We start from the raw sequence: 15747 nt of genomic DNA, 5'->3' as shown, positions 1-15747 counted from the left end.
CCGCCGTCGTTAACTCGCGGAGTGAACAGACATACGCGGTGGCGCGGGAACTGGAGTAACGGCGCGATCGGGTAAAGGGTGAGGTGTGGTGAAGTCGGTTCGTCTGATTAAGGTTTTTCCGAGAGGTGGAGGCTTCTACAGATCCATCGCCGCCGATCTAGTTCCCGGGGAGTGGAGGCTTCTTCAGCTCTGCGTTCGTCGGCTTCAGTTTCTGGGGGGTGAAGGCGGACTTTGCCTTGCCTTGCCGGCTTTTGGTTTCTCTACGTTTTTAGGGTTTGGTTTTATCCTTGTCTGTTTGCTGTTTCGTTAATGTGTCGTTTGAGGAGCTCTCGTCGGAAGACGATCGATGCTATCGGGTGTTGAAGGTTGATGGGTCGGCGAAGCTTTACTCCCAGCTCCGATGATGAAAAGAGACGGATGAGATCTCGGTATGCCGATTGCATCTCTCCACTATGGTGAGCTCGGGGTGTAAGCGTTTGCGGCTAAGAGAGTGTGAAGTCAGCGACTGATGGTGTATCCCGGTGGATCGTCGATTGGATCACCGGTGATGGCTGGAAGCGGTGGAGGCCGTGATCGAAGCGGAGGCACCGCCTTTGGTTTCTCTAGGGTCGCGCTTGGTGGGCCTTGGGCCTGGGTGTATGTGTTTAGTGTTTTTTGTAATGTTGGGCTTTGACCTATAATCTACTTATCTATTGACGGAAAAAAAAAAAAAAAAAAGTGGACCGACTTAAAAAGCGCTACTCGTGCTAAATATCCTCCTTCCCTCGTTCGTTCCAGACCTTTCTTGTTAGGAACAGGGCTGAGGCTTATTATGCGGGATCCAGATCGAATCAGAATCCTTTCCAAAAATAAGATATTTGGAATGTTATGTAAAATGATATTGTACGTGATATCTTTATAATATTTTTTACAACTTTTAAATTTACTAAATATGCTTTATTAATTTTAAATTTAATTATAATCTAACAATACTAAAAAAAGAGATATGCTGAAGGGAGAGGAAGGCACCTCAAATTAAAAAATCAACCGATTAGATCAGAGTTTATTGCCACGTCATCATCACATTCTTATTTTCTTTATCTTTGTTTCATCAATTCCTTTCGTTTTCTCTTGAACCAGACCATAACTATCTACCTCTTCATCTCTTTTTCTTTCACCGTACAAATCCTTTTAAGCCTTCTTGACATTATATTGAAGCCTCTTCATTTTCCCTCCTTCTCGCCATCCTCACTATATAGACGACGGCTACACTCAAAATCCAATGTTTCTTCACAGACGATGACAATTTTCAGAACACAAATTCCCGCCATGGCCTCCAATATTGGTTACGTTGTTGCTCCTCCATTGCCGGTAACTCAATAATCGCTTTCCTTCTTGATGTCGATGATCATAATAGAAAGAGATTTCCGAGGTGAGCACTGTTTGGATGTGTTAAGCAAACTTTGATATCAAAGACACAAATCTCAGGCTCAAATAGTGTATCTGGTTCGCAGTGGAGGCCTGGGAATCCCTTTCAGAGTCAGAATGAAACGGTGCGTGTTTTGAATTCGACTATAATACCAAGGATGTGTAGGACCTTTGCACTATATAGGTTGGTAGTTCTGAACAATGTTATGGTTTGTGGTTTCACTTCTAGGTCCGTGGAAGAGCTAAAATAGCAAAATAACTCTTTAGTTATGGTGGATATTCAGGGGAATTGGTTTGCATAAACTGGCCAAGTTTGAGAATGAGCAGCAAGAACTTCTACGGTTCCCACAAACACTTTTCGACACAAAGATGCCAGCTGGTCATACAGTTTTGCAACCTTTCGCAGATGACTTCTCGAATTAAAAGATATAAGTTGAGGTAAGTAAAGCACCACTGCTGGTAACAAAGTGATTAATGCCAAACTAACGTGATAATGTTCTAAGTGGTATGCTTTCCCATAGGAACTGTTCTTTGTTCTACGTATTGTTGAGAGGACTCAGTGTTGGAATGTGAGTCAATTATTCTTGCGCAGAACAGTGGAGATCAATGGCTGGTATAGATCTACTTTGCATCTGGAAGATTGACAAGAGGTATGCGATGACTACAATTTTTTTTTCATGAAACGTTTGCCTTACTTCCCTCTCTAATTTGTTTATTTAAATTAACATTGAGGATGCATTATATAAGCATCCCTAGGATATGAAGATATCTTGTATTCAACGTTTATAAACTAAAAATACATGGATTAGAACATAATCAACAGAAAAAGAAAATATATTTTTAGCAGATATTGATTTTCTTTGTTCTATATAGTAATTAAGACAAACGTATATGGTTCACGGGCTAAAAGTTGTGAGAAAATCGGAGCACAAGTGAGCCAGAAGCTGATTGTGGTCCATGGAATCATCTTGCTATCTTTAACAGCTGCAAATACATATGATCCACAGACCCTACAAATGGTTTCTGAAGCTATTGATATTGGTATAGTTACAGATTTCACTATATGAATGTCCATCTTATGTCTTCCCTTTGTTATTGTCACTAGGAGTCAGAAGCTAGGGGACGCAGCTTAGTGTTTAGTTTATATGGTGGGATATATCTATTTCAATCTGATTCAAATGTATTACGGTAAGATTAATCTAACTTTTTCATCAATTGATATATTTCATGATAGTTTTTCCATCAATCTTCATAGGTTTGTGTGATGAATTACAAAATAGGATTTGGAACGAAGCCAAAGTTTATCCGTGAGAGACGTCTCAAGTCAGCCAACTCAACCAACCAAATCCAGTTTCACACACACTGCTAGATCAATACAAACCACCTGCTCAGGGATCAGGTGAGAATATGTGAGTAGAAGACATATATGTGAGAAATTTATATTACACTTGGTTCTATAAGTGAGCACCTTATGAAAGTCATTGTAAGATAGTGAATGTATATCTTCCAGTTTCCAGTCTTAATTGTTATGTGCTTTAGAAACGAATTTGGTCAGAGTTTGACATTTGGTTGACATATCTATCATATGTGGCTGCAAAGCTTACGCTAACGAATGAGGAACCTGCATGTTTTTTTTTGTTATATATAATTAAGGAACCAACATATGGGAGAATTTTCACACCGTGTACGCAAGCAGGCTCTCCGGATGTAGTGAAGCAGATCACTCCCATCACCATTGGTGTTGGGCCCAGGTTATATTGCTGATTCTATTGCATGTTGATTAACTTATAAATTGTCTCTGAATTTTAATGACTTTATGTTTGTTTTTGTTGCATGGTTCAGATTTCGTCTTAGCTTCCTAAATAAATATTTCTTTTCTATTGACCAATGAGTGGAACTAAAAGTTATTTACCAGAATATGAAATATACATTAAAAAAAAAATTAACAGGAGGATTTGCCAACGCAAATAAAATAAAAAATACAAAGATTCATTAAAATGAAATTCCAGTTGAACTTAGATTTGAGGATATAGTAGAAAACAGTACAATAATAAGTAAACTAAAATTGTTCATAAAGTGATATTAATTAGAAAAAAATCATTTTAGAAGAGTAGCTTCGTGTACCATATAGTAAAGACTTAAGATAATCTACTTTAGTTTTTGATTAATGTTAGTTTTTCAGGATATTTTTTGGCACATTTGATATCATGTACTTCATATTTAATTGGTTTTATCATGTGTATAGTTATTTTTCCCACCAACATTAAAAATATGTTAGATGTGGATTATTAACTATAACAAACACAATAGATTAAACAACAATTAAATAATATATATTATATTTAATTTATACTTTAAGTATATTTTAATTTACTACATATATAACTTTATTTGGTTCAACATAACTTTAATTTTAGAAAGGCAGGTTTTTTAAAATACATGCTAAAAATATTTAATCTAAAACATATGTAAGAAAAGAACACAATAAGAAAAAAAACAAATACATAATATAAAAATAATAATTAATACATTACAATTTAGAACAGGATTAAAATAAATGTTAAAGACCAATAAAATACTTAATATAATATAATTCGAGTATATAGCAAAGATGATGCCAAAGGTTACAAGTAATGCATTTAACATCTATTCTGTTTCTCATAGTCTCAGTTATAAATAATACATTTTGGTATATCAAATAACCATATGCAATGTTTAATATAATTATTTAACGATGTAAAAAATAATAACTGTTTAACAGAAATGTTAGTTTTCACCTTAAAATCACTCAAGATTTTATTTTGGTAAGTCAATAAAAGTTATTTGAAGCTCCAAGAAAAAATAATGAAACAACTTTATACGTAAATTTTTACCAACAAAAAACTTTATACGTATATTGGAACATGACAAAAACCTACATCAAAGTTAGGTGGATTTTTACATGGGATGAAGAAAACCAGACAAGGAAAAATATGTCTACATTATTTAATTTTTACACGTACTATTTTCCTTTGTATCTAAATATGCAATACTATATTAAAATAACTAAGAAAATAAAGAGTATAACTAAATATTCAGAAGTACAAAATTTAAAAATGGTAACTAATCTAAATAAGAAATTTGAGACAAAAAAATATTTGAAATCAATAAAATAACAAAAAAAATAAACCAATACATAAAAAAGACGAAAATATACAAACACAAAAAGATCTAGTCCAATTAAAAACTACTGTTGGGATATAACGAACACCTTATTTTCTAAGATGTATAAAAAATTATAATGGTAAAAATATTTTTCTTCATTTATTACAAAATAAAACAAAAAGAATCCCTAGTTACATCAGATCATTTATAACATTTTTATCAGCATCATTTCTACAAAGTTCAACAAATCAGCCACAACATCTAGCTAGATTAGCATTTACATAGTTTTATATTCAGTGGCATGCTTAATTTTGATTTTTAATTTTTAATAATTAGCTTAAATTTAATTTTTGTAAATAATTACTTTAAATTTTATGAAAAATTTCAGTTTATTTAAAACTCTTGCTTCTAATTAAAAAAAAAGAAGTATATATGTCTGCCTCTTGACTTGTATTTTTTTTTTTTGCCAAATATGTAAATTCCATTAAAATGGGTATAGTCAGTTTGTAAATATTACAATTGGTTGGTTCAGACTATGGTTTTTATTCCCTGGAAAGCCAATGTTGCATACTTGGAAAGCCAATGTTGCATACTTGCATCAGTCCGCAGCTCTGTTTTTGATTTCTAATGAATAGAAGTGCATTTGTAATGAAACGGTCAAGCAGCTTGAAAATGATTGTTGGCTGCGATGAGATATTAACATAATAGCGCTCGTTTCTCTGAGAGCAAATGAAATAGATTGTTGTTGAGACTACCAAGGGTCTGAGAAGCCTTGGCACAACTTTGTCATGCAGCCTTACCATTCGTAGAAGGTTAACCATTTATGGAACTCCACATTGGAATACCCCATTCTTCGCAGACAAATGTTCCAAAGATCAGCACTCCATTCACAGCGCAGAAAAAGATGATCTCTATCTTTTGTGAAAATATCTTATATATTAAAATAGAAGTCATAACTTGATTCATATGTGATTTTTAAGAAAATTGACCTAATGGACTTATTCCTATGAAGTCATGTTATATTTAATCTATAATTATATCATTTAAATTTTTGGCCTACCAGAAATTTTTATTGGACTATCAATAATTGGATTTAAACAATTGATGATCCATTGGATTTATAGATAGTATAACTTAAATATATATAATTTAATATTGTAATACTATACTTCCATATGTTAAATATTTAAATATTTGTCGATGTTAACTTTTAAAATTATAAATATTTTTTTTTAAATAACAAAAATCATATTATCTAACAATTATTAATCTTTACTACCTTAAACCAATGAAAACAAATTTTAAACTATATAGTTTATTTTAAAAATTAAACAAAAACCAAATGTTTAATTATTTACTCGATAATATAAATCTACGAAGCGAAAATTTTAATTTTTTAAAAACTTTCTAAATTTGTGAAATGTTATAATATCTTTGAATATGACAATAAAACAATATTTTACTAATCTTTAAATATATAGTTACGATTTTAATAATGAAATAATAATCTGAAAATATATATATAGAAGAAAATACAAATACATGTGAATGTTTGAAACAATCTATTCAAAGAAAAAAATATACCGTAAATTTATTATGCTTTAAAAATTGATAGACACATCTATTATAATATATACCAATTTAGAATTGAAAATAAAATATTTATATAAAAATAAATGAAAACAAAAATCTGCGCGGTTGCGGGGATCGAGATCTAGTAATTATGTTAGAATGAACCATGGAACAAATCCAAAGAGTTATACTATTAGACCATCTCCAACCCACCTCTAATTCTATCTCTATATTTTCCTCTAAAATAGAGAAACTCTATTATAGAGGTGAAAATGCTCCAATGTATGCCTGTATAATAGAGTTCTTCTATTTTAAAAGAAAATATAGAAAAAATATATTTCTATCTTTTCCCCTATAAATAGAGGAACTCTATTATAGAGGCATATGTTGGAGCATTTTCACCTTTATAATATAAATCTATATTTTAGAGAAAATTATAGAGGTGTACATTGGAGATGCTATTGGAGTGAAATATAGAGAAAATATACTAATTAAAAAAAGAAGTATATTGTGTACCATTGTAGCAACAAAGTCACGTTATGCTAGTCAGAAGTCAAAGCTAACGGCTGATGAAATAAAAATTGGGTCTGAGACGGAGACGGAGACCGAGACCGACACTTTTAGTCGCAACTCAGATTGCTGTTTAACCTGGTTTGGTTTAGGCCCTGGATTTTACATTGCTTACCGGCTTGGTTTGGTTTGATGAAGAGTTTGTAAGCCCAAAGTAAAAAGCCCATAACAAGTGGACCGAGTTAAAAAGCTCTACTCATGCTAAATTTCCTCCTTGCCTCGTTCGTTCCAGACCTTTCTTGGTTGGTTGATCTTTGGCGCTCTGGAAATTTCTCGTCGCAACAGTCTCTTGATTTGCTCGAGTTTGATCTCCCGTTAACTGTAAGCTTTGGTTTTTTTTTTTATCTCTAAAGAGGAGTCCTCCAGATTGGTTATCGTCTTCGTTTGTTTCTTGATTTTGAATTTTTAGGGTTTGTGATAGCTTCTTGATTTCCTTCTTTTGTTCAATTTGTTTTCTCAGCCCATTATTAATTATATTTCGTAGAGTGATTGATCATGTCTCTAGAATCTTCTTTACAGAGTAAAGTTCGGCTGAGACTTGTGCATGTAAGGTGTTCGATGATATTCCTCTGAGAAGTTAACACTGCTACACAAACTTTATTTTCCAATTTTTTTACTCTCTTTTTCTTTTAATTGATTGTTCAGACACAAGTGAAAACAGGACTTTAAGTTGTTTCTTGTTCTTCAGTTTCTAGTTTTGTACTCTTTACGATCATATGAGCTCAAGACAAGTGACTTATGTGTGCAGGTCTGTGTTTCACTAGCCATGGCAAAGCATCACCCTGATCTGATCATGTGCCGGAAACAACCAGGCATTGCCATCGGAAGGCTGTGCGAGAAATGCGACGGCAAATGCGTGGTTTGTGATTCTTATGTGCGTCCCTGCACTCTGGTGCGTATCTGTGACGAATGCAACTACGGGTCATTCCAAGGCCGCTGTGTTATCTGCGGAGGTGTTGGGATCTCGGATGCTTACTACTGCAAAGAGTGTACGCAGCAGGAGAAAGACAGAGATGGTTGCCCCAAGATCGTCAACCTTGGGAGTGCCAAGACCGATCTCTTCTATGAACGTAAGAAATATGGTTTCAAAAAACGATGATGTATTTTCCGATTTATCCGATCCTATGCTTTCTTGAAGTACTTGGATCTCTTATGCTATGTATGTGTAAACTTGTGTGTTGCCTATGTTCAAGAGAATCTTAAGTTGATGGGGTACAAAACCAGACATATAATGCTTTCTTGTTCTTGATAATCTAGACTCGGGTGGTCTGTACTTGTTTTTATGTTATGATTATCCTAATTGAATGTATGTGATAACTAACAAAGTTTTTTAATTTGTACAATGAAAGTATTAAATTATTCTACTAAAACCCATTACTAAAACCAATGTATTTTGCCATTTTTGCCTCTAAAATAGAAAATCTTTATAAAAAGGTGAAGCTTACTCTAATGTATTTCTTTATAATAGCAATCTTCAAAATATAGAGTAAAAATAGAGACTGTTATTTCTTCCTCTATAAACAGAGGACAAAATAATAATTTCTAATTTTTTTTTGGCAAAAAATAGTAATTTTTATTTTAGAATAAGAAATAGTAATGGATTTGGAATCATTTTGCCTCTAAATGCTATTATAAAATCAAAAATAGCAATGGGTTGGATTTTAAGCTGGCATTTGAGTTCTGTTGTAACCAATACAATGAAAAAATGAATTTTAATTCGTTGATGGTTTAAAGGGATCCCACTTCAGTCTTGTCAAACCTACCGTATGTAAATGCAATCATGTTCCCTTGTTTTTGTGCTTGTCAACAACAAACACATGCATATACACGCATTGAATACAAAACCATTAGATTATAGAGAATATGTTCCTTTCAAACGCAATTATGTAAAAACTAAACGTTTGGAAGCGGGTATATTAATAAAAATCAAAATGATTAAATAGTGAGAAAGGCTGAAAACGAAGGGCCGGTATGAGACATTTTGTGGTCTATATATATAGAAGAAGGGAGGAGAGAGAGAAATATATATATAGAGACAATGGGTTATGCATCATCTTCCTCGGTTGTGTTATGTTTGTTACTCTTCTTCACATTTGCTTTCGTCTCTTCTTCTGCTCGCCTCAGTCTTTCATTTCCAGGTATACTCTTCCCTCCCTTCGTTTCTCTATTAGTTTCAAGTGTTTACTAGCTTTTTGTATGGTAATATGTATTGGTTATCTAATATCCAAGCACTATATATAAGCTAACAAGTTCTTCATAATCCATATCCTGTTAACAACTCATAAGGATTTCTTCACTAATAACTACATATATCATCTTTGTTTAACGTTAAAACTAATCTAGTTTACTATTTTATGTGTTATTGGATGAGATCTCAGAATCAAATATTTTACAACCACAATTATTGGATCACTGATCGGTGATATGTGGTGGTAGTCACATGATCCATATCTGTAAATCTGTGTATATCTTAAGAGTATGTTCAAGTATATCACCAGGAGAAGAAGAAAGCCTTAACAGTTTTTACCTTTTTAATAAAGAAAACAAGAAAATCTCAATTACACAAGCAAAATAAAAAATTGTATGTATATTTATCCTTCGTATTTACATGATACCAATTATCCCTAGATATGCATACATACTCTGATTAACAAAAGAATAACACATGATGAACCCATACAAATAACAAAAGAATAACACACTAATTAGTTCATGTGAACTTCATTGACCTTTCATTTTAAATCACTACAGAAACCCACAACTAAATTATTACAATTATTACTTGAATAAGTGTTGAAATATATATTGTTAAAACAAGTTGGATATATCCTTAGTTTTATGCGCTCTGTTTCCAGCTTGTTTGTATTCAAATTCAAGCAAACATGAATCACGATGCTCGAGATTGTCTTTCCTTTCGCCGATGACTTGTTCTTTTAAAAGAACATATCTGTGATAACGACGAATCCAGTAAGAAAACGTCATATAAAATTATAAACTATAAATCTAATGAAGAAAACAAAGTATTTTAAATATTTTTTTGAAGTATTATGAGTTTTTGTAAAGTACAACCATGTAATATAAAAGCTTGATATTTAATTTGTGTTCACACTTCAAAAGCGTTGACATTATTTGAAAAAGACAATGACAGATAAGATCACGACTATATAATTAAAGTTTACAGATAATATTAAATTGCATAAAATAGCAAGTTGAAATGGATCTTAGTCCATCGTATCTGACTATCTGTGAAAAATCCAAGCAAAGATTTCGATTTGTGAAACCGACATCCAACACACACAAAAAGGTCGAATTTGGGTGTGTTTAAATCTATTCTTTTTAGCAGATATCAATATATGTTTATAAATTTAAGTTTATAACACAACCATCGAAACATATATATCAATATACGTTTATAAATTTATGTGCAAATAAAGTTAAAAGATTATGAATGCATGTCGATGTAGTTAAAACAAAATGAAAACGAGGGTATTGACGTTTGTATAGATACTTAATTAATAAATCGTTTGTTAATAAGAGGTTCTTATGTACAACATTTTATATTCTCACTATGTTCTAACTTGTAACGTATATGCATATATGACAGAAAATGAAATGAGGGTGGTGAGAGAACGGTCATTGATGGTGAGCACCAACGACTACGGTGAACCTTCAGCTAACGGCAGACACGATCCACCTCGCGGCGGCCGAGGACGCAAACGTTGAGAGGGTGATAATCTTTTTTGTCTTCTTAATTTTACTTGCAAGCTTACAAATAATGTATGTATACTGAGAGAGCAATAAAAATAACTCAAAAATAAAACCTTTATTTTGTATTTTCTGTTTCTACATCGATTTCAGCTTTATTTAATCTTACTAGATTTCAGCTTTTTGTATACTTCACTTTGTGTGTGTTCATGCAGTTTATTTGATTTCACATATTGATTTTTTTTTTTACAAACAAAACTTTGAAGTTAGTAAACGTCTTCTCAGACATATGAAGTGATGACTTTCCCAAGATTAAGGCATTCATCTGGACTGATAATCTTATTCAACTTCTACCTATCACTTGAGGTTCTCGTGAACTAATTTGATAATTATGGAATATCTCATATCTGATTTCTATAAGCCCCATAAATTTTTTACTATATATGGGCCTAAATATCTGTTTCTTTCAACAGCAGGCCCAAAGACCTGTTAAGAGAAGAATGTTTTGTTTCGGTTCACAAATTTTATTAAGAAAAGAACTTTTGGCCTGGGACATTTTAAATGCTCTCACTTTGACTCGAGATTTCTTTTTGAATGAACTTCACTCGTAAGCAATGTGGTTGAGATAGATTATTTGGTCAGGACGCCAAAGGAATACCAGTGACCGGCTTCGTGAGCTGGTACATATGGAGATCGAGTCATAAGCTGGAGAAAACTCCTACTATATCTTCATCAGCTAAATTACCACTTTCTTCTTTGGCCGTGACATTAGCCGTATAACTGACTTGTGCCAGAGACCAAAGTCTCGGTTTGATTTACAATAATATAATAACATAACCTTCCCGGAGAAAGAGAAGGTTTTAAAATTGTCGTTTTTTAATGATAATTTTGGTTGTTGTGGTTTTGTTTGAAGGGAAAAGAATCAGAAGAAATATTTAATAGTCAAGCATTAAGCATTCTGATAAACTAATTATTAGTTTGTGCTATATTTGGATTTTGTGGATAGATCCCTGAAGGAGTTATAATTTTTTTTGGCAACAAAGAGTTATAATTTAAAGTTTCTATTCTGATTGAATTATAAGATACTTGGAAGTTTGGATCTTAAATATTCACATGTTCATGTCAGTTGTCACGCATGCTCGTATACTCTTTCCAAGTGTATGCATCTCCAAATCATACATGTAATGCAAATCAATAAATAATGTAACCGTAATTAATTTTACACAGAAATATAATGCAAGCATGTATGTTAAGGAAACGTAATGTCATGTAGAGATAGAGAATGGACAAGAGATGGAACAAAATGAAGTGCGAAGATGGATAATATGGACAGATAACATTGTCGTGGTTAAGTTTTTAGAACTCATATGATCTCTCTTTTGGCGTTATATCCGATTCAGATTTCTTCTCTACGGATTGCTACTATAGCTCTATAAATCCAAAAGAAAACGAATCATATTCACATACATAATTGATAATTGTCTTCATAAATATCTTCTCGTCTCCTCATTATAAAACTATATATAAAATTAAATTTGATTGGAGAATATTTCGTTTAGATCCCGATACCAAATGTTTCTTTTATCAATTAGTTGTGGATGAAAATGGTATTTCTATTTTAACGCAAACCCACTATATGAACTATATGTGTATTATATATGTGAAAAGTAAGACGTGAGATTATTTGCCTATCTCACAATTGTTATTTAAATCAATATTTTTGCTCTCAGCAAAACAGGTTAAAATGATTTCAAGACTCCAACTCATGATGTTCTGTTTGATAAAACAATCATATCTTATTGAACTAGTTGATATTTTTATCTATATATGTAAATTCATGAAAGTGACCAAATGTATGCTATGACTTTAGCTTTCAGCTCTATTCAACCATTACTAAAGAATCAACTAAGAATCCTTTGTCTACTTTTGTAGACATTAGTCATGAGTGAGATTTCTTTTTAAACTGCGGGAAACAAAATCATTACTAAAGAATGTCATTTACACGTTTGATTATATGACTTCAAGCCTAATGTTCATTAATTTTTTTTTTTTGCTAAATTTAATGTTCATTAATTTGAGTTTCTTTTCCGTAAGAACAAAAACTATATCTTTTTATATACCCTGATATTCCAAACCTAAACATATTTGCTTTAATATCCAAAACATGCACCCATAATTTGAGTTTTATAGTGATCTACCAGATATGCGTTGATATCTAGTTGTCAACGAGACTCGACTTGATCATTTATTAACTGACATAAACAAAAAAAAACGTTTTGTCCTAAGAAAAGATTGATGAACCACAAAAAAAGGAAGCCAGGAATTTGTTGGGATTGCACGAAATGACATGGTTTAGGTCAAGTAATTCACTGCATAGTTAGAGATATTTTTAGAAAGCCGAGAGCCATTGCTTATGTGAACAGAGGACAACGTGTTTCGTCGGTCCGCACGTGCACGTACGTCCCATCTTTTTCTTCTCTAAGCCGTCCAATTAGACATTATTATTGGTACAAACCTAACTTTAAATTATTTAAATGGTGTTAGTTTTCATCTAATTATCAGCTGGATTGCCGCCTAGTACAGTAATAAAGTATCTTTGGAAAAACAATGCTTTGTTAGATATTAAACCGTCCATGTGAGTGGTTTAAAGCTGAGGACACGTATTCATGAATAGATCGTGATCTTCAACCGTTCTTCTTCTTTATGGTTCTATGTTTTTTTCCTGCCAAAAAAACTATACATAACGAATTTAAGAATTAGTTTAGTATAGATAACTACGTGTTTTACAATCTACGCACACATATCCTGTTGTCTGTTGATAAAGAACTTTGACCTTTCTGTAAGTCTTTCCATTGGAGATTAAACTCGCGTGCGGTGGGCCTTTCTTTAAACATCTCATGCGAATAATATGCATGTGATGCAATTTTTTTTTTGGTAAAAATGTGATGCAATTTTTCATCCAATATTTATGTTCTTCCTATATTTTCCTACATGTAAATCCGCTTATACTCTACTCGCATTTAACACAATTAACAAGCAACCTTTTCCACCAAGATTAACAACTGATGGACAAGTTGTCCTCTATTAATTATTTCGACTGTGAATATGTATCTATAACGAGCGGCCTTGGACTAATGGTACTCGAGGGAAAAACCCCCAATACGGTACCTGCAGTTCGAGTCCCGCTGACCATCCGGGCTAGGGTTAAATCCCAAGAATACGTGGAGTGCCGTGGACCTCGCGGGAATAGTCGGTTGACCACGGTCGCCGGAAACCCGCGGTTACCTAAAAAAAAAAAAAAAAAATTGTATCGATACTTAGTTAACCTGTTATTTTTTCAGTTTTGGTGACAATTAGTCCTCCCGATACTATTGTTCTAGATACAAGAAACATAACATTTCCTGTGGCCATTGTTCTACAAAAATGGTCACACAGCACAAGATTCTTGTGAATATTCTTCTATTAATAATGCACTAGATGCAAGATCAAAGGCCTTTGTTATCTTCAGGACGAAATTTCCATATATTTAGACCACCTTATTTTTTGTCAACTCATCACTACAACGATCTAATCAATTTTCAACTATCTAATTTTCAAAATAATCTCTAAATTCCAACTTCAGTAATACAAGATTCTTTTAAATCTACTTATTTTGACTGTAAAATATTCAAAATCCGAGATAGCATTTTTTTGGTCTGATACAACAATGTATAATATGATTTTTTACCATGCATGATTATTTCGAAATTAGTAACCAATAAGCTTCACTAATCCCGTTTTTATTTCTTTGTAACCCCACACCACACATTAAAAAAAATTCAGTCTAATACATTTAACCTCTTATATGTTGACTGCTGTAGTTTGTAAATTTAGAACGCGAAGCCTACCGAAAGCATATTCTTACGACCCCATATTAGTTTTGGTAATTAGCGTAATTAAAAATGGGTTTTCTAAATAACATAATTCTCCAACTTCGGTAACATCGTGGGCATCTACGTAATGATTCCTTTCAACGTACACGAATACGAATGGTTGATAAAAATAATAAAAGATAGATGAACACGTAGAGACGTGTATGATAATTGATAAGCACATTTAGTCGTACTCGATCGTAGTTAGAGAAATATATGAATCACATACATATAAACCGGGTCAAAAAATGTTACAGGTCGTGTTTTAAAAGTATATATTATTCATATGAGTGTTTTCAAACAAAGAAAACTGGATCCTATATAACTGTATTACTATACTAATGTGTATATATACGCTGCCTTCTTCAAACAGTGCTCAAATTATGTAACGATTAATTAATTAGCTCGGTTAAAGCTGTATAATTAAAAGAAAATAACTTAGCCCTTCGGAATTCACGAGGATATCGAAGGATGTCCTCCACCATGTGCATCTGCTAAATAACAAACACATACTTCTCTTTGCATTTTTGAGGTATATTCTCAAATTTTATTCTCATATCTCAGCTCAACACACATAGATATATAAATATATATATGAAGTGGAGCAGTGGCGGATGCAGAATCATATTTAGATGGGGGCACAACATTTTATTTCATTACATTTCATTGTAGGATTATAAAAAAATTCTTAAATTAAAAGTAATTACCGAAAGAAAATAAAAACTAGTTGGGGGCACATGACCCCATTCCTCATCACTTGCGTCCGCCACTGAAGTGGAGATGGTACGCAACAAATTAGTATACGTTTGTCGAGTAGCTACAACTCTCACGTGCAGGCTTCATGTATACGCCCACACTCATCATTTGTACCTTTCCTTTTCCATGGCTTACCTAGATATATAGTCATAAGAATTTGAGCAATTAGAATAGTTCCAATCCCACCTCATAATTTATTTCAAAAAGGAGTTTAGAGTAAATAAATGCTTCAACCACATTATATTTTCCACTTATAATAGAATAAATAGATTTTTTTTTATTTTTTTTGTTCATCATTGCTTTCACTCCAAAAATGAGTAGGATTGGAGTAAACTAACTATACAATCGAATTATTCTATTTTAGAAGAAAAAATAGAATTTTATATTGGAGATGATTTTAGATCCAAGAATATGGTGTTATGTAATTAGTTATTATACAAACTGCAGTAAATTTTATAAATGAATATTTAAAAAGTTAATCTCATATGCTAAACTGTTGACTTACTAAAAACATCATCAAGATTATTCATTAAGGCCATCGTATTTTAATTATCAAGCATCATAGAATCACATATGAGAAAATTAAATGTTTTACGTTAAAAAAGATTGCTAGAAGAAATTGCATGTAGATCTCCTTTCTCCAAAACTCTCACAGAAGCTGGGGTACATCTTCCATGGTGGT

General features: G+C 32.5%; 2 protein-coding genes and 1 long non-coding RNA gene across 8 annotated transcripts; all 3 read left to right on the top strand.

Moving 5' to 3' along the window:
• The first annotated feature begins 1107 nt into the window (after nt 1-1107).
• Nucleotides 1108-5496, top strand: LOC106341667. Of its 6 annotated transcripts, XR_001269720.1 has the most exons (9): nt 1108-1350; nt 1397-1532; nt 1637-1845; nt 1929-2057; nt 2281-2426; nt 2513-2595; nt 2688-2806; nt 3061-3158; nt 5346-5496. It is a non-coding gene; the product is annotated as an uncharacterized LOC106341667 (long non-coding RNA). The 6 variants fall into 6 exon arrangements; XR_001269724.1 differs by lacking the exon at nt 5346-5496 and having other exon boundaries at nt 1692-1845; nt 3061-3537; XR_001269719.1 differs by lacking the exon at nt 5346-5496 and having other exon boundaries at nt 3061-3537.
• Nucleotides 5497-6868: 1372 nt separating this feature from the next.
• LOC106339523 (PHD finger-like domain-containing protein 5B) lies at nt 6869-7993 on the top strand. The gene is made up of 2 exons (XM_013778350.1): nt 6869-7014; nt 7442-7993. The coding sequence occupies exons 1-2, from the start codon at nt 6892-6894 to the stop codon at nt 7790-7792; spliced, it is 474 nt and encodes a 157-aa protein (XP_013633804.1). The 5' UTR covers nt 6869-6891; the 3' UTR covers nt 7793-7993.
• Nucleotides 7994-8642: 649 nt separating this feature from the next.
• On the top strand, nt 8643-10522 carry LOC106340714 (protein PSY3). Its single transcript, XM_013779561.1, has 2 exons — nt 8643-8831; nt 10298-10522. The coding sequence occupies exons 1-2, from the start codon at nt 8732-8734 to the stop codon at nt 10414-10416; spliced, it is 219 nt and encodes a 72-aa protein (XP_013635015.1). The 5' UTR covers nt 8643-8731; the 3' UTR covers nt 10417-10522.
• Nucleotides 10523-15747: the final 5225 nt, after the last annotated feature.

This window comes from Brassica oleracea, chromosome C4, assembly GCF_000695525.1.
Source record: "Brassica oleracea var. oleracea cultivar TO1000 chromosome C4, BOL, whole genome shotgun sequence".
NCBI classification, from domain to species: domain Eukaryota; kingdom Viridiplantae; phylum Streptophyta; class Magnoliopsida; order Brassicales; family Brassicaceae; genus Brassica; species Brassica oleracea.
The sequence above is the reverse complement of the archived record's forward strand: the minus strand, read 5'-3'. Positions and strand labels throughout refer to the sequence as shown.